The 23,155-nt window shown below is 44.0% G+C and overlaps 3 protein-coding genes across 3 annotated transcripts; 1 reads left to right on the forward strand and 2 right to left on the reverse strand.

The window, feature by feature from the left end:
* Positions 1-286: 286 nt before the first annotated feature.
* Positions 287-1,713, reverse strand: LOC106398671 (glutathione S-transferase T3-like). Its single transcript, XM_013839190.1, has 3 exons — positions 1,629-1,713; positions 735-1,111; positions 287-643 (listed from the first exon to the last, which is right to left on the reverse strand). The coding sequence occupies exons 1-3, from the start codon at positions 1,711-1,713 to the stop codon at positions 287-289; spliced, it is 819 nt and encodes a 272-aa protein (XP_013694644.1).
* Positions 1,714-15,501: 13,788 nt separating this feature from the next.
* LOC106402145 (TLC domain-containing protein 2) lies at positions 15,502-16,840 on the forward strand. The gene is made up of 3 exons (XM_013842820.3): positions 15,502-15,898; positions 15,979-16,256; positions 16,344-16,840. Exons 1-3 carry the CDS (start codon positions 15,652-15,654, stop codon positions 16,677-16,679), a joined length of 861 nt encoding a protein of 286 aa, XP_013698274.1. The 5' UTR covers positions 15,502-15,651; the 3' UTR covers positions 16,680-16,840.
* Positions 16,841-21,245: 4,405 nt separating this feature from the next.
* On the reverse strand, positions 21,246-22,556 carry LOC106399358. The gene is made up of 2 exons (XM_013839839.3): positions 22,125-22,556; positions 21,246-21,813 (listed from the first exon to the last, which is right to left on the reverse strand). Exons 1-2 carry the CDS (start codon positions 22,531-22,533, stop codon positions 21,467-21,469), a joined length of 756 nt encoding a protein of 251 aa, XP_013695293.2. The 5' UTR covers positions 22,534-22,556; the 3' UTR covers positions 21,246-21,466.
* Positions 22,557-23,155: the final 599 nt, after the last annotated feature.

The raw sequence follows: 23,155 nt of genomic DNA on the forward strand, positions 1-23,155 counted from the left end.
TTGTTCTCTTATCTTCACCCTTGACCTGAAACAAATAAGCAAAACAAAAAAAATCAAAATTTAGAAAGATGAAACTGAACAGCAAGTAACAGCAAACATATATATTAAACTTAACCAACAAGGTACAACTAGATTTTAAAAACTTAACCTATTCAACTTAACTAACAACAGAAACTTAACCAACAAGGTACAAACAAACCAAGACTTCAACTTAACTAACAACAGAAACTTAACCTACAAGCAACAGAAACTTAACCTTTTCAAACAAACCGACACTTCAATATAGCTAATTAGGCATCAACTCATTAATGAGTCTCTTCTTCAAATCTTCTTCATAATCCGCGAGTGTTCCTTGTCTAGCAATGAGAGCCTCTAGTAGCTTGATCTTAGACAACCTTTCTTTCAAAGCCAAATCCGCCTTCTTCATGCTCCACATTGTCTGAAAATCACCCAGCTCCTTTCCATCAACCAGTGGCTTCCTAGAATGCGCTTTCGCGGTCTTAACTCCCGGGGGACGAGTTGTTGCTTCATCATCGCCACCAGAATCTACTTCAGTTGCTTTAGAGCTTCCAGACTGAGAAATATCCACACTCTTCCTCTTTTTAGAGCTTCCCTCAGCTTTAGCCGTAGACAACTCACTCCACTTTTGGTCATCACGCAACTCTTTCCAAGCGTGCTCGAGGGTAAATTTTTTTTTTATGGTTGGTGAAGAAGATTTCGTGGGCTAATTTGACCACATCATTCTCGTTTTGTCCACTGGTTTTCTCCCTGCTCGCAGCATCATAAGCTCCACAAAACTTGCATACGATGTCATTGATCTTCTGCCAACGATTCTTGCAGTGAGTTGCCTCTCTCTTTTCAGAGCCAGCAAGCTTAGGACTGACATTGTAGTACGCCGCAATTCTTTTCCAGAATGCAAGCGACTTTTGCTCAGTCCCAACTACGACATCTTTGCTCGTGTTAAGCGACGAGCTGATGAAAACAACATCGTCAGTAGGCGTCCACGCTCTTCTTTCTTTACGACTTGCTTGACTGTCATCAGCAAAGTTCAAATCTTCGGGGCCTTGACTGGCAGAGAAGGGAGCTTGGGAGGAAGAGAGTGAAACACTATCTGTCACGTTTCCAAAGACCACATTTTGTTGACTGTTTAGTAAGTCAACAAAATTTGCAGACTCGCGAAATGGATTAAAATCAATTTCCAACGTCAAATAGGAGTGGGAAGAGAAGGAGAGAGTTTCAAAGATGGAAGAGAGAAATAACAGATGAAGTTGGAAAACAAAGAGAGAGTTTAAAAGATGGAAAAACAGATAGGAAACATTCAGAGTTGGAAGAGAAAGAGAGAGTTGCAAAGAGGGAAGATAGAAATAACAAATTGTGACTCGCATTGAACACAATTTGACAACTAACTACAATCAAATTCGAGTTGACATATATCTAACTTTCACAACCATAAACAAACACAATGCAAGTAATTTACTATAGCCAATTCAATACAATTTCAAACACAAAGCGCCAACCACCTAACTCAACCTGACTAATAAGCCCTATTTCATTTCAACAGATCAAAGCGCATCACTTCTATTTATTAACAACATCAATGCGAACAGTCCAAAGCATTAACTACCTACCAACATCAATGACTTTACAAGATGAAGACATATACCTGTATTTCTGAAGCAAATGCACTCCTCTACTTTGACGATTATCCCTCATCTAGCTTGATCCGTGCAGCTCAACAGACAAACACACAGAAACAAAACAAATATGATTAACCGAACATGATACACGATTCAACTCAGACCAGAAGCTATATCATATAATTGAACTCTTAAACAATTGAGATCAAATTCCAAAGCAGATGCTAAATTATATCATTTCAGACAAGAACATAAGCTACAACATATCAATTCATTCGTTCCTATCTGAACCTAAGTAAAACCGAGCAACGAATATAAACAAAGACACAAAGGCAGACTAATCAAAATAACAAACAAGGATTCAGACATGAAAGGAAAAATTCTTAACTTTACCTTTCGTCGATAAGAGCTCCGGGCCTGAGAGAGAGGAAAGATATGGCGAGGAGAGGTCTGGGCCTGAGAGAGATGTGAGGTGATTCTTCATCGAGGTGAGCCGTCGAGAGAGAGAGTTGGAGGAGATCGACACAGAGAGTCGCCGAGAGATTCACCACGGAGTCATCGAGGAGCGAAAGAGACGAAGAGAGATCATCTTCCACTGATTCGTCGAGGAGAGAGAATCTTCGAGGAGGGATCAGGCGGGGAGATCACAGAGGCGGAGTCGGATGCATGTCGGAGGCGTTGAGGATATATCACGAGGAGAGATCACCGAGGCGTCGCGGAGAGATCGCGACGAGAGCTCACGGAGGCGTCGCGGAGAGGTCACGAAGGCGTTAAGAGAGATTACGGAGGCGTCGCGAGGAGAGATCACGGAGGCGTCGAGGAGAGATCACAGAGGCATCGAGAGAGATCACGACGGGAGAGCACCGGCGATTCTCGATTTCGTCAAGAGAGAGAACACGAAGGCGGAGTCGTCGAGAGAGAACACAAGATTGGTTTCCTGATGAGGGAGAGAGAAAGAGACGCGGATAACCCATGGTGCAACACGTGTCTCCTAAGCCTCGCTTCTTCTGAAGCTTAATTAAGCGCCATGTTTTCAATAATTACTTAATTTTTTTTTTTAAATACAAAAATCTTTAAGCACTCCACTAAGCAGCCTGGTTAATGCTGTTCTTAACTGGAGTTCTTAGGATGTGGTTCTTAGCGGAAATTAAGAAACAATTTCTTAACTTCTGCTAAGAACCCCACTTTAAGAACCCATGGTTAATCGGGGTCTTAGAATCCAAAAATCTGAAAAAATATAATCCGAATGGATATCTCAATAGCTAAGACATAACTGGGCTGTAGCTGAAATGGGCTGAAAAGGCCTCATAAGGTGCCGATATCGAATGTCGGCACATTAGAATATATTTTTGTCGGCTTTGTTGTAATATTAAAAGTTTTGTACTCTAGCATAAAGAAGAGAACAAGTCTTGCTGATGGACACGTGTCGGCTGCGTCCCAAACACGCTCTTTTACATACTTATTAACGTAAAACAACAGGAGAAGATAGATAGTCGGAGGAGCTCGAGGAGGAGGGCTAGCCGCTATGAAATCGAAATTAGGGCTAAACTTTGCCGGAAATCTCAAAAAGATAAAACTTTAATTACCCCATGACTCGTAGACACACTGATAGCCAATCGGAGGCGACCAAGGACGCTGTCCCTTGGAAGGAATGATGTATGTAACGCCGGCACCTCCACTTCGCCTCAATAAATCCCTCACCGTCTTGTGAGAGGAGCAAGAATCGAAGACATTCCCCCATGACTGAGCCCGCGGGTCACGAAGCAATTCGGTCGGGAGTGGGCCGAGTTCTTCGAAGATCCCTCCACAAGGCCCATCGAATAACAGGCCCTAGCCCGGCAAGCTTGACCAGTTTAGTCGGCTTAAGCGGCTAAAGATGTCGACTCGACCCCATAGTACTTTTAGCCGATCAGTTAAGCCGACTAAATATGCTCGGCTTATAGAGAACAGTACCAAGGCCCGCATACTCGGCCTTTAACGACAGGGCCCAAAGGACGACACGATTAGGGCATCACGGACGAGGACACTATAAGAGGGGATGAGGAGACAACGAAAAGAGGACTTTTGGACAACACACACAGAAGCGGCTAGATCTAGGGTTTCCTAATCATCTCTTTGATCCTGTTGCTTAAACCTTTGATCTTGTCTCCTTATTTCCCGTCAATCTTGTAACCTCTTGTTTGATTCTAATAAAAGCGTCTTTAGTCACCCCATTCCTAAGTTCATCATTCTAATCAACCGAATCCTGCACAAACAATTGGCGCCCACCGTGGGGTCGACTAAAGTAATGTTCTAGATCTACATGGTTCAAAACGACGCCACCCTCGGCGCTCCGGGTGGCGAACCAACCCCAACGCCCGAAGCCGCGCCGCCCGTCACCACAGATTTCATGAGCTCTATCATGGCTCGACTTGCTCATCAAGACGAAGTCCAAAAGACGACCAACGACCAGTTAGCTGCTCTGGTCGCGCCCCTCACAGCTCCCGACGGCCAAACAAGCCGTCCCCAGCAGATACGCCGTCGCCTCTTTAACACCAACCCGACGGCGACCGGAGGCGAACATATCTCAGACGACTCCAAGCCTAACGAAACCCTTCTCGCCAACCACCCCCCGGTAGGTTCTGATCTCGCAACCATACGCGAGCTCGCCGAGCTCAAACTCAGCTTCCAACAAATGAGCGAGAAGATCCATCAAGTAACCAGCGCGGCCCCGCAAATCGAGAGCGTCCTCGCCGCAACCTCACGCACTCCGTTTACTAGTGCTCTGACCAGCGTCCAACTCGGAAAAATAGAAAAACTGCGCCTACCCGAGTACAAACCCGGCGGAGACCCAGTGGAACACATGACAGCTTTCAACATTGCGATGGCACGGGCTCGACTCCCAGACGAAGAAAGGGACGCAGGCTACTGCCAACTGTTCGTCGAAACTCTCCACGAGCAAGCCCTAACCTGGTTTTCCCAATTACAAGAAAACTCCATCAGAAGCTTCCGCGACTTGTCAGCAGCTTTTCTCAAGACTTACATTATGTTCACCAAGCGCAGCGCTACTGGCTCTAGCTTGTGGAACCTCAACCAAACCAAAGACCAGAGCCTTCGCGACTACATGGAGAAGTTCAAAGCCGTAGTCTCAAGGATTGAAATTCCAGACGGTATCGCCATTGACGCCTTGCGGAACACGTTGTGGGTTCGTTCTAAATTCCGGGAGGATTTATACCAAAACCCAACTACGTCGCTCCAGGACGCTATCGCGCCATCTGATAATTTCATCCGAATGGAAGAAGATACTAACGCCATTCTCAGCAAGATGAACACACCCAAAGCTCCAGCGGCTAAAAATGCCAACACGCGACAAGAACCGCGCCAGCATGCTCCAACCGACAAAAACGGCCGCAAAGACGGATACATGTATGTCGTCAACGAGAACAACATACCGGTTTCAACTCTCTTAGTCCGCGGAGAGGGATGGAACAAGTGGGTAAGGGAGCTCGATTCGCCCTACAAACCAGTCGATACTGTTTGCACCACCCAACCTACAGCCGGAGCCGGGTCAGCAGCGGGGCCTTCCAGAACCGTCGATCTCACCAAGCATTGCAAATATCACGACGTCAAGGGACATGATACCACAGAATGCAAATCACTCTACGCTCATTATCTCTCGTCCCTTGCGAGCGGTGAATTTAAGTTCGAACCCTTGAAAGCTAAACCAAAGAATGGCAAGAGCTGGAGCAAGAACAAGGAAAGAAGAGCCCAGCGCAAAGCCACCGGCAAAGGTCGACAAAACGACGCTGAACGACGAGACGACGAGGAGGAAACCCCGAAGGATAACGGTGAGAGAGACTCCTCAGCCGACGAAGAGCATTCTGCTAATCGCAGACGCATCGAGGTTATACTCTCTCAGCAATCTTTGTCGTCCGACGACGATAACGACGATGCGCCTGTACTCGGAGATCTGAGAGACGTCCTGAAGCGGAAGTTCGAGTCCGAAAATGATAGCAGTCCCAAGCACAAAGATCTCCGGACGATGCTGGACACACGGAAGTCTCGTCGTATCTCGACAAGCGACGCTAACAACAACAAAGGGCCAATTACCGACCTCCGAGATAAACTCAACGCTGGCGCCTGCGACCTTCGCATACAGCTCAACCGTTCAAAACTAACAGACTTACGACGACAGTTGGAGCGAGCTAAAGATCATTTTCAACCTCCAGCGCATGACACCAACATATCCACAGACCTCCGAACCTTGCTAGACTCTAAGCGAGTACAAACGGGACAGTCGTTGAATGTCATCATGGGAGGCTCCCCTCCTAGCGGAGACACTGTCCGTTCTGTAAAAGACTACCGTCGACAAGTCGCGACTTCCCAGAAGTGGCCGACTAAACCAACAAGTCATCCTCCGATAACCTTCTCACCAGACGACGCTGAAGGAGTTCACGCTCCCCATAATGATCATCTTCTCGTCGTCCTTGGAATTGGAGAGTATGATGTCACCAAGATCCTCATTGACACCGGAAGTTCCGTCGACCTCATCTTCCGAGGAACTCTGCAGAAGATGGGAGTTGATCTTGACGACATAAAAGCGTCTTCCATGACGTTAACCAGATTCAATGGATCCTCCGAAACTATCTTGGGAACGATCCGCCTCCCGGTACGCGTGTGTGGCGTTACTCGAACGGTTAAGTTTGCCGTTGTAAGCACAAAAGCTCCGTATCACGCTATACTCGGCACCCCTTGGCTACACTCGATGCAAGCCGTTCCTTCCACCTACCACCAGTGCGTCAAGTACCCTGGCACGGACGGAAGGATAAAAACGCTGCAAGGGGATCAAAAGGCCGCTAGGGATCTCTTAGTCGCCACAGTCAAACTCCAACGGTCATCTCTACCCGTTAATTATGTATCTCCCCCAACCTCAAAATTCTGTTCCCAGGAAAGCGAGGTTCTCGAGTTACCTATTGACGACGCCGATCAAAGTCGAACCGTAAGGGTTGGTGCATACCTTTCTAAGGAAATGCAGCAGTCAATTCTGAACTTCCTCAGGAAGAACGTGTCTACATTCGCTTGGTCTATGGCAGACATGAAAGGCATTGACCCGACTATAACGACTCACGAGCTAAACGTCGACCCAACATTCAAACCTATCCGCCAGAAGCGACGTAAGCTCGGCCCTGACAGGTCGAAGGCCGTAAACGAAGAAGTTGACAAGCTACTCGGCGCAGGTTCGATCGCTGAGGTCCGCTACCCCGAATGGTTGGCAAATCCGGTAGTCGTCAAAAAGAAAAATGGCAAGTGGCGCGTCTGCGTCGACTTCACCGATCTGAATAAAGCCTGCCCAAAGGATAGCTACCCTCTTCCCAACATTGACCGTTTAGTCGAGTCTACGGCCGGAAACGAGATGCTGACCTTCATGGACGCCTTCTCTGGATACAATCAAATAATGATGCACCCGAATGATCGCGAGAAGACAGCCTTCATCACAGATAGGGGAACCTACTGCTATAAGGTCATGCCGTTCGGTTTGAAGAACGCCGGAGCAACCTACCAACGACTTGTGAACAAGATGTTCGCAGATAAGCTGGGCATCACCATGGAAGTGTACATCGACGACATGTTGGTTAAGTCACTCCATTCCACTGATCACCTCCGTCATCTTCAAGAATGCTTCGAAACTCTCAACAAATACGGCATGAAGCTGAACCCAGCAAAGTGCACATTCGGAGTCTCTTCAGGCGAGTTCCTCGGCTACATAGTCACGCAGCGAGGAATCAAGGTGAACCCGAAGCAAATATCCGCGGTCCTGAACCTCCCATGTCAGAAGAACAGTAGAGAAGTACAACGGCTCACGGGCCGGATAGCTTCTCTAAATCGTTTCATCTCCAGATCCACCGACAAGTGCCTCCCCTTTTACGATCTCTTGCGGGAAACAAGAAGTTCATTTGGGATGAGAAGTGCGAGGATGCATTTACTCAACTCAAGCAATACCTGACAACACCTCCAGTACTCGCTAAGCCGGACGTCGGTGATGTTCTATCTCTCTATGTCGCGGTGTCACAAGCTGCAGTCAGCAGCGTTCTGATAAAGGAAGACCGCGGCGAACAAAAGCCCATCTTCTACACAAGCAGACGCATGACCGGACCAGAGACGCGATACCCGACTCTGGAAAAGATGGCTTTAGCAGTTGTCGAGGCAGCAAGAAAGCTTCGACCGTATTTCCAGTCACATTCAGTGGAGGTACTGACTGATCAACCTCTCCGAACGATACTCCAAAACACCAACAGATCTGGCAGACTCACGAAGTGGGCCATCGAACTCGGCGAGCTCGATATTACCTACAAGAACCGCACAGCGGCGAAGTCCCAAGTCCTTGCGGACTTCCTGGTCGAGTTGGCCCCAGAATTGGAACAAGATCTTATACTCCCAAGCTCAAACTGGACGCTGCACGTCGATGGATCATCGACCAACAAGGGAGCAGGAGCCGGAGTCCAACTACAGTCCCCGACCGGAGAGCTAATCAGACAGTCTTTCAGCTTTGGCTTTCCCGCGTCAAACAACGAAGCAGAATACGAATCTCTGATCACCGGACTCCGCTTAGCAAAAGCCGTAAAAGCTAAACGACTAAGCGCCTATTGCGACTCTCAATTAGTCGCCAGTCAGTTCAGCGGTGACTACGATGCCCGCAACGACCGAGTGGACGCCTATCTCAAAATAGTGCAAAGCCTGGCAGCAGAGTTCGAGTTTTTTGAACTCATCAAAGTTCCAAGAGGTGAAAACATCTGCGCCGACGCCCTCGCGGCCCTTGGCAGCAAACTTCATGATCATGTTAAACGCACTATCCCGATACATCGTATCGAGAAACCAAGCATCGATATATTAACCGATCAAACACTCGTCGTTGCCCCGGTCATCGAACCCGCTACCCCAGATGACGACGGATTTGGTCCTGATTGGAGAACTGAGTTTATCGACTACCTCTCGAAGGGAGAACTCCCAAACGACAAATGGGCAGCTCGCCGACTAAAAACACGCAGCGCCCATTACGTCGTTCTTGACGATGAACTACACCGCTGGACCGCGAGTAAAGTGCTCCTAAAATTCATTCATGGCGACGAGACAGCAAGGGTTATGGCGGAGACGCACGAAGGCGCTGGCGGAAATCATTCGGGCGGACGTGCATTAGCAATCAAAGTAAGGAGCTTAAGCTTCTTCTGGCCAACAATGAACGCAGATTGCGAGTCTTACGCGAGAAGCTGCGACAAGTGCCAACGGCACGCACCTAGTATCCATTGTCCAACCGAAATGTTGCGAACAACCACCGCTCCATATCCGTTCATGCGATGGGCAATGGACATCATTGGACCACTTCCCTGTTCCCGCCAAAGACGCTTCATCCTCGTCCTCACCGACTACTTCACCAAATGGATCGAAGCTGAAGCATACGCTCAAGTCACAGACAAAGAAGTCCGCGGTTTCGTCTGGAAAAATATTATTTGCCGCCACGGTTTACCTTATGAGATCGTTACCGATAACGGATCGCAGTTCATGTCAGGCAACTTCAAGGAGTTCTGTGGCAAATGGAACATTCGACTAAGCCCCTCCACTCCTCGTTACCCGCAAGGTAATGGCCAGGCAGAATCCTCCAATAAACTCATCATCGATGGCATTAAAAAGCGTCTGGATCTGAAAAAGGGTCACTGGGCTGACGAGCTCGACGGAGTCCTATGGAGCCATCGCACAACGCCGCGAGGATCGACTAAATCGATACCTTTCTCCCTCGCCTACGGCATAGAAGCCATGGCTCCCGCTGAAGTCAACGTTTCAAGCCTCCGACGCTCCAAGATGCCTCAATACGTCGAACTCAACAAGGAAATGCTACTCGACGCCCTTGATGAGATAGAAGAACGACGAGATCAAGCTCTGCTGCGCATCCAGAACTATCAACACCAGATCGAGAGTTACTACAACAAAAGGGTCCGTGCCCGACCTCTGGAACTCGGTGACCTCGTCATGCGCAAGGTGTTTGAAAACACTAAGGAGCTAAACGCCGGTAAACTCGGCGCCAGGTGGGAGGGACCTTACAAAATCATCAAAGTCGTCAAACCTGGAGTATACCGACTTCAAACTTCACGTGGCGAAGAAGTTCCCCGATCATGGAACTCGATGCACCTAAGACGTTTCTACTCGTAGGTGTATTCCAAAAAAAAATAAATAAAAAAATAAAAAAAAACCGAGTAGATGCACCCCCGTGGTCACTTCTACTCGACCGAGTAAATGCGCCACTCACGGCCACTTTTACTCGGGGAAAACGAACTACGGATGGCTTGATCCTCAACCAAGGTACGTAGGCAGCCTTAACAGGTCCAGCTGTAAAAAAAAAAACCGAGTAGATGCACCCCCGTGGTCACTTCTACTCGACCGAGTAAATGCGCCACTCACGGTCACTTTTACTCGGGAAAAACGAACTACGAATGGCTTGATCCTCAACCGAGGTACGTAGGCAGCCTTAAACAGGTCCAGCTGTAACAAAATCAAAGTCAAAATCTTGTTCTTTGTCTCAACTTCTACTGAGTAGATGCCTGTTATCAAACCCAACGGCACCCGTGTCTCCAGTAGGAGATACGCGGACACTATCGTTCCATTTCCTGGCTATGTCCTGATCAGATACTTAGCCTGAGGACCCAACAGTCGCTAGTCCCCTATGCCCAAGGAGCATTGACCGACTAAACGGAGTGAATCTTTAACCTTTTCTCGACTAAACGCGTAATGGACTAGCTACCCAATTACTCGATTGTCATTGAGGAAACGGACGAAAGAACCTTCCACTCTTAGATTCAGTCCCTCGTTTTCAATATAAAACGATGCGCCTAGACGTCGTCTCGATCGAAACACGACAAGAGCTGAATAAAGCCCCTAGCGGTTCGTTTCCTTATCTATTTGCAAAAGCCAAAGGTCAGGAATCTATTGTTTCTAAGCGAACACATCGCGAGACACTAAAGATACTGACATTTACTTTAACAAAGTTTGCAAGTACAGATGAGAAACACAACAACCCACAAATTTAAAGTCCGCTTAAAACAGTGACTTGCCGATAAAATAAAAGTATGTCTAATCGTACAACAACAGGGTCTATCAAGACCATAAACAAAAAAGAAGAGGAGAAAATAACATAGGTAACACATCAAGGCACAGAATCTTGATCGTCAGGACCTTTGGTAGCGGCAGCAGTCGGGTCTTCCGCCCAAGTAGAAATAGGGGCAAGAGAGTCTACAACAGGAAGTGGAGGAACATCTGTATCCCCAGCTTCGTAGGTCGTCTCCTCCTCAGCGGGACGTGGCAGCGACGCCTCCTCGATTCCATCGTTATCCTCCTCTCCATCCTCTCGTCCTTCGGAGGAAGAATCCGAGACAAGCACGGGATCCTCGACGCCCACGTTCTCGGTCTCTCCCTCTCGAACCAGAGTGTCGCCCATCTCGAGGCCGTCCTTTCCAGGAAACCCCTTCAGATTCTCATTCTCTGGACGCTCGTCAAAACCGCTTCCCACTGGGGACTTGACATGCTCGGTAGGGATAGACGTGACGTCAACCAGTGGCTCCTCTGATGGCTCCTCAACAACTTCGAGCGAGGTAACGAGCCGAGAAGCCGTCTCTGGCCCGATCAAGTTTACGTTCGACCCATAGGGATCGAATGACGTTCTGAACCGGTCCTCGACGAAACGAGAAGGAAGGACCAGCGGAGAAAGTGTAAGGTCGCTATCAGACAGCGGCTCTACTCGGAGTTTCATAATCTCCACCTCGTAAAGTTTCTCCTGCTCAACGAAGACATCGATCATTTCTTGGGGGATCTCCGTAACACTCGCCTTTATAACCTCGAGGCACTTCTTCGTTCCCGAAGCTTGGCCATACAGTTTCTTCGCCTTCTCAAAAGCCTCCAGACGAGTAAAATGGTCGCGCACGCGATCAAAACGGCGACTTGCCTTCTCAGCCATAGCAGCCTCGACTCTTTCCCTCTCACGAGTAACCTCCAAACCCCGGGAGTCCCTCAAGCGTTGCCTCTCTCTGATTAGTTTGTCTACCGCGGCATCTCTCTCTTCGACTAGCTCGGTCTTCTCCTTCTCCAGGTTCGCAGCCGTTTGCTCCAAATGACTTTTTTCTCGGACGAGCTCTTTCCTCGCCGCGCTGGAAGATTTAAGCTTGCCCTCCAGCTCTTCGAACTTCTCTCGAAGAATCTCTTTCTCCTCTCCGGCCTTCTCGTTGGCCTTCTTATGCTCCGCCCTTACTCTCTCGATGACCTACAACCTCGTCTGGGCAAGCTTCTCCGAAGATCCCAACTGGATCATCGTCTGTTTCAGAGTACTATCGTATTTCTCAACGAGAAAGTTCATACTTCCGTCACTCTGCAGAAACGACAAACACAGACCACGTGAGACGAATGAACCCGACGAATCGAATAATGAGATAAAGTATGAAGGGTAGCGCAGTTACCCGAGCTCTCGAGGAAACATCGTCTATGTATTCAGTCTTGAAGTAAAGGTCGTCCAATTGTGGCATCTCCTTCGTCCCACCACGAATTTGGCGCGTCAGCTCCGCGCACCCAAGAGGATTAAGGATTAGGGGGTCGTCTCGTTGTAGGAAAACTCGACGCGATCGGGGAACTCGATCTTCTTCCTCCTCACAGTTGAACCTTCTGAACGAGACCCTTTCCTCGCAGACGGATCAGGAATAGATCTCTCACCCGTAACAGGATCACTGCCCCGCGCTGAGACCTCTCTCTCCTCAGGAGGGGTTTCAAGAGAAACGTCGCCTCCCGCGACAACTTCGACGAGGCCCGTCTCCACATCAGAAGGACGCGGCTCTGCCTCGATGGACTTCTTCTTCTTCTTCTTCTTCTTTCTGGGACGATCTTCAGGTGCCGCTTCGGAACGGTCAGACTCGACGGAACCCCTTGTAGCGCCTTCTCGTCCTACTGCCGGCGCCTCGCCGTGATCAATGGAGGAAGTAGCCCCTTCGTAAGATCTCTTCCTTCCTCTCTCTTCCTTCCTTGCTTCCAAGAGGTTTCGTCGAGAGAAGCGATCTGTTCAAGAGGAAGCTCTTCGGTCGTTTTCCTCCTGGATTTCTTGCTCTTCTTCTTCTTTTTAGGACTCAAGGCAGGAGGCTCCGCCCCAACATCTTTGTCGACTAAACCAGGAGCTCCTTCCTTGGAGGCTCGGCCTGCGTCAGAAATGGTCGACCCTTGCACATCGGCAGGAATTGACTTCTTCGAAAGCTATTGCAGCTTCCCCTTCAACAATGCACTCAAATCCGGCACTCCGTCCATCTTTCTAGCTTCGTCTAGAAGTTTCTGCTGTATCCGAGTAAAAAGGGACAGACGCGACTTACGGGGCCCGTGTACAACAGGAAGTCTCGATTCCCAATCAACTGTAAAAAAGAAAAAGAAGAGAGACTAAATTGTTGATAGAACTTCTTGGAGAAAGACCGATGAACTCACCTCTAGCAATCCGAGCTTCTTGACGTCTTATCCACTCTCGACTAAGATCAGGCCAACAGAGATGGCTGTGAGCCGCGATCGCCTGAGCACTCTCGAAGAATTTCTCCGGGTATGCGATCGTATTCGGGTGACGAACTGCAACAACAAGAAACACGCTGTTAGAATACTCGAATAAGGCATGATGACAACAAACACTATCTACCAAGCGTTTTGTTCCATAGAACGCGGTAGTCGTCCCCAGGTGGCTCCGAGAAGGCATGCTCATCAGACTTGACGTAAAAATATGAGCGCTGCCAGTCCTTCGTCTTGTTCGTGTGCCCAGCCAAGACGTTGTAGCTCGAGCGCATCTTCACTGAAAATATTCCATGTGGCTCCGCCTTCGTAAAAGTTAACTCATCGAATACTCTCACACTCATCGAAACGTCTATCTCCGCTGCCATCACCATTAGCATAACCGCGATGCGCAGCGACCCGTTAAGCAACTGACAGATGGCGATGTCCCGACGAAATGCGTATGACATGATCGGTCGGGGAATTGGAAACCAGAGCTTCGTATGGTCTCCAAAATAGGACTCGTAGACACACTGATAGCCAATCAGAGGCGACCAAGGACGCTGTCTCTTGGAAGGAATGATGTATGTAACGCCGGCACCTCCACTTCGCCTCAATAAATCCCTCACCGTCTTGTGAGAGGAGCAAGAATCGAAGACATTCCCCCATGACTGAGCCCGCGGGTCACGAAGCAATTCGGACGGGAGTGGGCCGAGTTCTTCGAAGATCCCGCCAGGATGATAGATCGTGGGACGGCAGTCTATCTGGTCGAAAGGAATCTCCCGACTAGCTCGTCTCAAAGATCTTGAGGCTTGGCTAGACGCTTCAGAGCCGCTACCGCTCACGTCACTGCTCCCGACTTCAACGCGATCCGCGCACTCATCACAGATCATCTTATGAGCATCAGCGACCAAAAGGCGTTGAGATAGGGTCATATTGTCTAAATCCCGAAGAGCATCGCGATGAATCAAGTCGAAATCATCCGGTGGACTGTCGGCTACCCGTGCATCTCTGGTCGGACTCGGAGAATCTGCGACGCCCTTCCCTTTTTCTTCTCGCGACAAACGACCTCTCAGAGGCATGATCCTGGATTTAGGGGACGACTACAACCGCCAGACGATACCGACGAGCCTGTGTAAGGAGAAACGTACCTAGAGAGAGAAAGTAAAAGTAGAGAGAAGGGAGAGAAAGCGGAATACCTGAACTTGCGGAGAAGAATGACGAAAGCGAAATGGAGGAGCCTATTTATAGCAAAAACAAGGGCACATCCTCCGAAGCGCAATCATTAGGTCTACAGAAACCTAAATGGGCCTCAAAGGCCGCCTAAATACCCAAAGGCTTACTCGCGACGGTTCAGTTTCTCGTTCAAACCGATCTCTAATCGAGATGCCAGACCGAAATTAATCCCCGATTTCGGTCTAAACCGGTTTTCTAACGTAAACCGATGAGATAAGCTTGAGCTCTTATATCGGGGTAATTCGCCTACCGAGTAAAACGTGCCTCCGTGACAAAAAAACCTCGGCGAGCAAAGCAGATCATGAAGAAGTACTACTCTAAGCGACTAGAAACGTCAATAAAACGGCGTGCGACTAAACACGCTAGGACCTGATATACGAACGAACCTGACCCACAAATTCACTGAGACCGCTACGCCGCTCACAAGCGAACTGGGGGGGACTTATTGTAGGAGATGGATTACATCCCTCCACAAGGCCCATCGAATAACAGGCCCTAGCCCGGCAAGCTTGACCAGTTTAGTCGGCTTAAGCGGCTAAAGATGTCGGCTCGACCCCAGAATACTTTTAGCCGATCAATTAAGCCGACTAAATATGCTCGGCTTATAGAGAATAGTACCAAGACCCACATACTCGGTCTTTAACGACAGGGCCCAAAGGACGACACGATTAGGGCATCACGGACGAGGATACTATAAGAGGGGATGAGGAGACAACGAAAAGAGGACTTTTGGACAACACACACAGAAGCGGCTAGATATAGGGTTTCCTAATCATCTCTTTGATCATGTTGCTTAAACCTTTGATCTTGTCTCCTTATTTCCCGTCAATATTATAACCTTTTGTTTGATTCTAATAAAAGCGTCTTTAGTCACCTCATTCCTAATTTCATCATTCTAATCAACCGAATCCTGCCCAAACAGAAATCTCAAAAAGAAATGGGCTGAATAGGCACCTTATACCATAATAGGTGTCGATATATTAATGTCGGCACATTAGATATATTAATGTCGGCTTTGTTGTAATATTACAGTTTCGTAATTATAATTGTTGGATGAGTCAGCATAAAGGACAGAACAAGTCTTGCTGATGGACACGTGTCGGCTGCGTCCTAAACGCGCTCTTACAAACTTATTAACGTAAAACACAACAGGAGGAGATAGATAGTCGGAGGAGCTCGAGGAGGAGGAGCCGAGAAATCAAAATTAGGGCTAAACTTTGCCGGAAATCTCAAAAAGATAAAAACTTTAATGGCGAGGACGGGAACCGCGAAGAAGAACGGGGCGGGGCAATTCTTCCTAGCGACGCTGCTTCTATGGCTAGTCTCCGTCGTGTTTGAGATTGCATTCAACCTAAGAACAGAGCTTCTCTGGGTGATTGGCGGCGGATGCTTCTTTCAATCGGTGAATTGGTTCGTTCGCTCTTGCCTCTCTCGCGACCCTCTCTTCGTCAACACCTCCGTCTCGCTTCTACACTCAATCATCACCTCCGCCTCAGGTCTCCCTCTCTCTCTCTCTCTCCCTTTCTGCTTCGCCTATGGTGCAGTTACTGATTAATGATTTTGCAATCGCTCGTAGTGGTTTTCATTCTGCTCAACCAATGCTTAGCCAAAGGTGTAGACGAGATGTTCGATCATTCGGAGCTCGTTGGTGGGAGTTGGAGATGGGCGTACCAAGCTTTGTGTTTCTCTTGCGGCTACTTTGCTTATGACCAGTGGGATATGCTTCAGTACCGGTTGTACAGCGGCTTGATCCCTTCCATTCTCGTTCACCACCTCGTCCTCCTCGTTTGCTTCACTTTGGCTCTTTACCGTAACGTTACCATCAACTACCTCATCCTCACTCTCATTTGCGAGGTGCGTTTCAAATAAGCTTTCTATTGCCTTTGTTAGCCGTAGTAATCATATATATTGTTATAAACAATTTGATGTGTAAAAAAACAGATGCATTCGATCTTTCTGCACGTGAGGAAGCTGAGGAGGATGGCGGGAATCCGAGACAGCAACACGGCGTTGGTGAAACTGGAGTGGGTATTAAACTGGACGGCCTTTGTTTTTGCGAGGTGCGTTCCTCACATTCTCATCACTGTCAAGCTGATCAAAGACGCGCGTAAGTTTGAGAGGGGCGTGGAGTGGCCGCTCGCTCTGTTTGGTATGGCTGGAATGAATATACTCAATGTGGGTCTTGGAATGGATCTGTTCCATGCTTTTAGAAGAGAGAGAAGCAACAGACGAAATCAAGAGAAGAGCAACCATGTAGAATTATTTAAGCCAATTTAAGAGCAATCATCAACTGAATCCAGGGTTTATTGTAAGGCTACTACTACACACTCATTTGTTGTTTATGTCTGAGGCGCTTTGCTACTATGTTCTATTAGCTTTCAGATTTTTTTTGTATGTACTATAAGGAAAAACTACACGTAAATGTTATTTGTTGATCATTTTTTTTGTCTCAGTCAGCTCAAAGAGCTTTGATACCTCTTGGTTCGGTATTGAATTGAAGCCAAGCTGTTTCAAGGACCATAACCTTCTCTCGGTCCAATACCTTATGGATCACACTTATATGCTCTCCAATAAATCTACTAAACTGTGTCATGATCATTCGTGCACTGTTTTCAAACACTTTAAGTTGAGGCTGATTCAGATTGCTCCAGTTCCATAAGAACAAATCAGAATCTGACATTTATAGTAAAACCTGCGGTTAAACAGCAAATTGGACTACCAACTTCAAGAACAAATTGCTCGAAGACGAGATGGTGATGTCTTTGGTTCATTGGCTAGTTTAAGCTCCTTTTTGATCTCTCTTCCCATTTTATGTCAACTCTGAGCTCAATTTCTTCACAACATTTAGTTTTCACTTTGGTGCTCATCCTTTTCTATGTCTACCTTCTCCAACGTCTCCTTTAAGCTCAGTTCATATTCAGTCTTAAGAGTTTATAGCGTCTTAGGCAGAGCCACAAGACGTTCCATCTCAAAGATATCATCCATAATATCTACTTCGGTAGAAGAGTTAGTCCCCTAATCACTGACTTTTTCAATCTCGAGTTGATTTAGCTCACAAGTCAATGCTGATGTTCCCTATGAGCCAGAGAAAATCCACTCCTCTTCCTTCATCTGAATGACTATCTGAGGACAGATTAGATGGTAGTGATGATTCTTTAGCCAGATTCATGCACTCAGCTTCGAGTTCCCCCACCTTCTTTACGCTATCTATATGCTCTGCTTACTAGCAGCATAAGCATATTCATACAAATGCAATGAAAAGTACACATATACATGTATAAATATGCACATATCGTCAGATACGAAATTGGATAAGTGTTGCTGTTGAAGTAGTTCCAAGTATTAAGTATATACGTCATGCTCTTTAGTACAAGACTTTAAAATTTGAATCCCACATGTTGTTGTCACTCATGAATCATGACTAACATTTAAATATATGTTTAGAACATGCATTATCCATGCAACATCAGATTATATGTCGTAACATGCCAATTATTCTCAACATCGGATAACTAACCAGCGTAGCTGGCCCAGATGGTCTTGAGGGGAAATAAAAATCCCCAATACGGAACACGCGGGTTCGTTACGCTAGCTAGGCAATTGGAGTATCTAATTCCCCATAGTACCAAATGGTCCGCCTCGCGCCTAGGGGTTGGCCCCTGGGGTTGGAAGTCCCTCCAAGTTAAAAAAAAAAAAAAAAAAAAAAAAAAAAACATCGGATAACTACATGCGTCCACCAATGGGGCTACGTCCTGACCAACGATCCTTGCCTTGCCCATTACATGAAATTTCCATTAGAATTATTTTTGTATGTGGTAATTAATTGCAAGGACTTATGAATCAATCCGAATGATATATAATTTCAAGCTATATATTTTCTGAAAAATGTCATTAACTGTTCAAAATCTTTATGTTAGGTAATCAGGGAATAGGTGCGTGGTCCTGCTCCTGGTTTTGAATACGATCATCTATAAAAATGGTCCCGTTTTTAACCCTACAGCTAGCCAACGCTCTCGACAAAAGAAACCCAAATTTACAAAATTTATGCAAAATCACTCATAAATTGGAAAAAAAAAACAATCCCCATGTGCTATGTAGGTCTCAAAACGAAGCTAATTATCCGGATTTATCATAATCACCATATTTTCGATCATTCTTTTTCGTTTTTCTCCATTATCCAGATCTGCTGTATTTGGAGACCTGTTAATATCTTGGTGGACTCTTCAATGGTTATTATATAGTAGAACTTGTTTCAAGTTTCGATCTGAATAAATAGAAGTACTCCTAATCCCAAAAAATACTAACATTCAGTCACTAAACATCCAGCTAATCTGCTCAATAGTTTTTTAATAATAGTTTTAAAAATATAAAAAGTGAAAAAGATACAAAAAAAGTAGAGAAAAGTACACAGAACAACAAATGGACTCGTCGTTCAATCAACCTAAAAATTAGGTTTTCTCTCGCATCAGACCTACCACATTGATAAAATTCTTATATAATTTATTGGGGGAGTCGCATTGCTTTCCTACTTTTGCTTGATCTTAGAAACAAACTAAAGCAACTCTTTTCCTTGAGTAGTCACCTCACAGCACAATAAAGATCATATATCAAAATCAACATTGTCAAATGAATCTACTATTGATTTTACATTTTAACCTATTTCGTTTCAAATCAACATGAACTTGGTAAACTTAGGTAACATATGAAATGACAATTCTCCAACATAAACCGATGATGTCCTATAATTATCTCACAAATTCAGCTATAATATTTTATAAGAAAGTACTTTTGATTTAGTATTTGGAAGTATACAATGTGTACAACAGAGACAACTATAAGACAATGTGAATGTGGCAAGGCGTTGGGGTCTTTTTTTGTGCTACAATGTTTCCCACTATTGTGAACAACCTAACATGGACTCTCCTCTTGCATTAAAATGGTACTACTCTCATTTATTTATTTTATAAAATGAGAAAAAGGAAACTAAAGGTGAGCACTAAAAGTCACAAAAGAATTCCAAAAATCTCATGTAAAATCAATACTTTTACGAAGGAGTTTTAATAAATTTATTTAAAAAAGTTGTTTGGACCCTTTCATTAACTAATAATATTTTGGTCTTACTTTGATTTGGACAAACAATATGTTACCTTAAATTTCTCTAACAATCATTTAGTCAAAGTTTTTATTTTTTGGACCCATATATTTTTGTAAACGAAAAGATTATACCATATATATACGACCACATAAATTTGGTTCACGAAAATATAATATCACATACACTTTATTATACTCTTCTCTAAATATGTCTCATTAACTTCATAATTAAGATAACTTTAAAAATTATATATTATGATAATTTTATTTTATTGATAAATAACAATTTACTATTTAAGATAAGTTTAAAATTATCAAAAACCCAACAAATCGTTTTTTTACTGCTCAACAAAAAACCTACAAATCTATACTATTAAATTAGCCAAAAACCTCTCAAATAAATCTTAAGTTTCACCAACTGAACAAATATAACTTTTATAAAATGCACAAAAATATAATGAAAGGTTAGATTTGAGCATTCAGGTCTTCGGGTCAAATATAAATCGGTTTCTTTCAGGTTCAAGTTCTTTGGGTCTTGGGCATTTATATCCAACTAGGTATTTGAATTTATTTTTTTTGTTCACGATCGGTTCCTTTTAGTTCCAGGTCAGTTTGAGTCAATAATTCAAGTATATGTAAAATTTACTATGTAATTTGGCTACGTAATGTGTCTAGCTCGGTTCGAGTATTTAGGACAAAAAGATCTAAAGAATCCGAAAAGCCAAAAAATCAAAACACAGAAATATCCAAAATCAAACAAATACCATAAATAACTAAATATCTAAAAGACCAAAATATTACCCGAAAACCAAAAATATCCAATATTTTAAATATATTTTTTAAAATTTGAAATTTTACCCAAAACCTGAAACTATAACAGAAAACGCGAATCCGAAATTTGCAATAATATTTTTATACTGAGAACATATATGAATTACTCAAATATACATAATATGAACAAAACATTCTGGGTACTTTGGGTACTCGGAGTCTAACAGAGATCCGCATGTCCAAAAAAATCTAATAGATACTTTTTTCCAATCCCGAACCTCGACCTATATTTTGTATTGATTTGGTTCGTTTATCAAATTTGGATAAAATTTTCATCCTTAAGAAAGAGTTACATAAAAGTGTATATAAAAAAACTCGAATAAACTTATTCATAAGTTATATAATTTTAAACAAATTTATGTATTCGATATAATACGACTTAATACACAATATACTCAAAATACCATCTCATATCCAATTTCATATATAAATCATAAAATCCGCGTTTTCAAAGCGCAGATCAAAATCTAGTTATTTAGTTAAAAGCAACTCACTTTTGTTTTTTTTTCCTCGCTTTCTTTAGCTTCCTATTTCTTTTACTGAAATCTCATTAACATTTGCAAATTACAAATGTGAAAGATATTGGCGAGATACATTGCTGCCAGGTTACAACTTACAAACCTCTTGAGATAAAACCCCATTAAAAGGAGAGGACGTCCCCAACCCAGAAGAACTATTAATATTAAAACAATAAAAAAAAGAAATATTATTATTTTGAAAATAGTGATAAAAGGCTATTTTGACCCTTCTCCCATCTTTTAATCACTTTATCAGATTCAGACCACATGCCAACAAAGAGGTATGGTAAATGGCAATCCTCTTGCCCCTTTTACATATGTTTGAGAAATTATATGTAAACTATTTTTTGAAAAAAAACACAAAAGGTTACATGCAATACACCTAGGTTTACAAAAATCTAATCAATTCAACGATTTAATTTATGGATGACCCAGCAATGTCATTACTTACAACAACAAAAAACTTCAAAATATTTCTTCTTTAAACAGAGGCATCAATCATTGACAAAACGACCAAACCAAATATTAAACTAAAAAAAACTAAGCAATAGAAAAAAATTAGTTTTTTTAAACACCAAAAAATATTTTGTTTTAGTTGTAATAAATAAATATATGAAAAATTCAACTTTTACTTTTCCTGGATTTTCTTCTGGTCAAGGTCCTCACGGACCTCACCATCCAACCCTGTTTCCTCACTTTGGTTCCTTCGACCTTGGATGATGCCACATGACGAGAAGAGGTGGACCATCCTGATCTGAGTTTGATGACATGGAAAAGATGACCAATACGTTTGCGCCACCTGAGAGATGACTTGACACTATTATGCTCGACGATACTCATACTGCTCGTTATAAGGGACTGCTGCTCCTTACATGCTGAGCTTGTGTTGTCTACACAAACCTTTGACACTGTTTTCCTCTCCCATGACGCGTTTCCATCATTTTCGAATTTTATTGATATAAAGGAATCTGAACACACACACACAAAGGAAAACAAATAAATTTCAATTATTCATTGATTTGTACAACAACTAAGATTATTTTTCCTCAAAAAAAAAACAATTAAGATTTTCTATAGATTATACATAACTTTCAAGAACTATAAATGATAATTAGCCGTAGCCATCGAATCATCATCATACCGAGTTAACCAAAAAAGGGAATTATCCAATTGGAACTAGTTTAAAATTTATCAAAATAACATTAATATATGAAGTATATACATAGATTGTGTGTATGAGATACGCATCTATACTATAGATATGTGTAAAGTTGTGTACCTTCTTGGCTTGTGGAGACGTCAAGATCGGAGGATGGATGGAATTTCCTGCCGCGACGGAGATCGAGGCGACTGAGGAGAGAGCTCAAGTTGAAGATCTTAGGGAGGTTAATGACTGGTGAAGATGACGAGTATTTGGTTCTTGACGATCTCTGCTTCGAAGCTAAAACCAGAAGCCTCTCGTTCAAACAAAGTGGGCACACTCCAACATATTCTTCCTTCGGATGGAAATAACAGTATGGTGAGCTATCATCTTTGTACATATCCATCTTCACTACCAAAGGAGAGAAGAGAAGAAGAGAGAGGGTAAAGGAGAAACGGAGAGATAAGAAATGATTAGGTCTGAAATTGAGCTTCGTAATATATATCGAATATATTAGTGTTTTCGTATATATATATATATATTTCATATTATTTCTCAAGTAGATAAGCCTTTTATTGGAGGGTTATTAGGATTAAGTTCTTAACGTAATATAAAAACCGTTTCTTAATTTTTAAATAAGAAAAACTAAGAACCGACTCTTAGATAAGAGTTTTAAGAGACGATTCTTAGTTTTTTTGGTTAAAATTAAGAGACAGTTCTTATATTACGCTAAAAATCTCACCACAAAATCCGCCCGGTAAACATGGCCTACTTGGAAGAAACGGAAAAAGAAAGAAAAATGACGAGCCTTTTAGTTGTGATAATATTCTAATCAACCATCCATTAAATATGATGGTTTATTTTAATCAGTAGATTTTGCAGACATTACTGTTTTCAGATATTGGCATAATCTAGAAAATTAATCTATATATATACTAAGGTCATGCATCTGTTATTAACGAACAGATCTCGAGCTTAGCTCTTATGGGACTTTATTTGTGTAATTTTTGTTTGTTTGTAAAATGGACAACATATCCCTTTATTATTATTTGAGGAGCATTAAAAATAAATAACCTTTAGTTCATGTGTTTATTACAAGTGTGCCATTTCTTACGTGGCAACTCCACAAGCTCTCTCACCTATTCTATTTAAAACCCCTTTGTTAACTA

Source organism: Brassica napus, chromosome C5, assembly GCF_020379485.1.
Source record: "Brassica napus cultivar Da-Ae chromosome C5, Da-Ae, whole genome shotgun sequence".
NCBI classification, from domain to species: Eukaryota; Viridiplantae; Streptophyta; class Magnoliopsida; order Brassicales; family Brassicaceae; genus Brassica; species Brassica napus.

Coding starts and splice junctions, on each gene's coding strand:
- LOC106398671 (XM_013839190.1), bottom strand. CDS start 1,713: ATGAGGGATAATCGTCAAAGTAGAGGAGTGCATTTGCTTCAGAAATAC. Junction 1,112..1,628: donor TTGTAAAGTCATTGATGTTG/GTAGGTAGTTAA, acceptor GAAACGTGACAG/ATAGTGTTTCACTCTCTTCC. Junction 644..734: donor GACAAAACGAGAATGATGTG/GTCAAATTAGCC, acceptor GATGACCAAAAG/TGGAGTGAGTTGTCTACGGC.
- LOC106402145 (XM_013842820.3), top strand. CDS start 15,652: ATGGCGAGGACGGGAACCGCGAAGAAGAACGGGGCGGGGCAATTCTTC. Junction 15,899..15,978: donor AATCATCACCTCCGCCTCAG/GTCTCCCTCTCT, acceptor AATCGCTCGTAG/TGGTTTTCATTCTGCTCAAC. Junction 16,257..16,343: donor TCCTCACTCTCATTTGCGAG/GTGCGTTTCAAA, acceptor GTAAAAAAACAG/ATGCATTCGATCTTTCTGCA.
- LOC106399358 (XM_013839839.3), bottom strand. CDS start 22,533: ATGAAATATATATATATATATACGAAAACACTAATATATTCGATATAT. Junction 21,814..22,124: donor CGTCTCCACAAGCCAAGAAG/GTACACAACTTT, acceptor GTGTGTGTTCAG/ATTCCTTTATATCAATAAAA.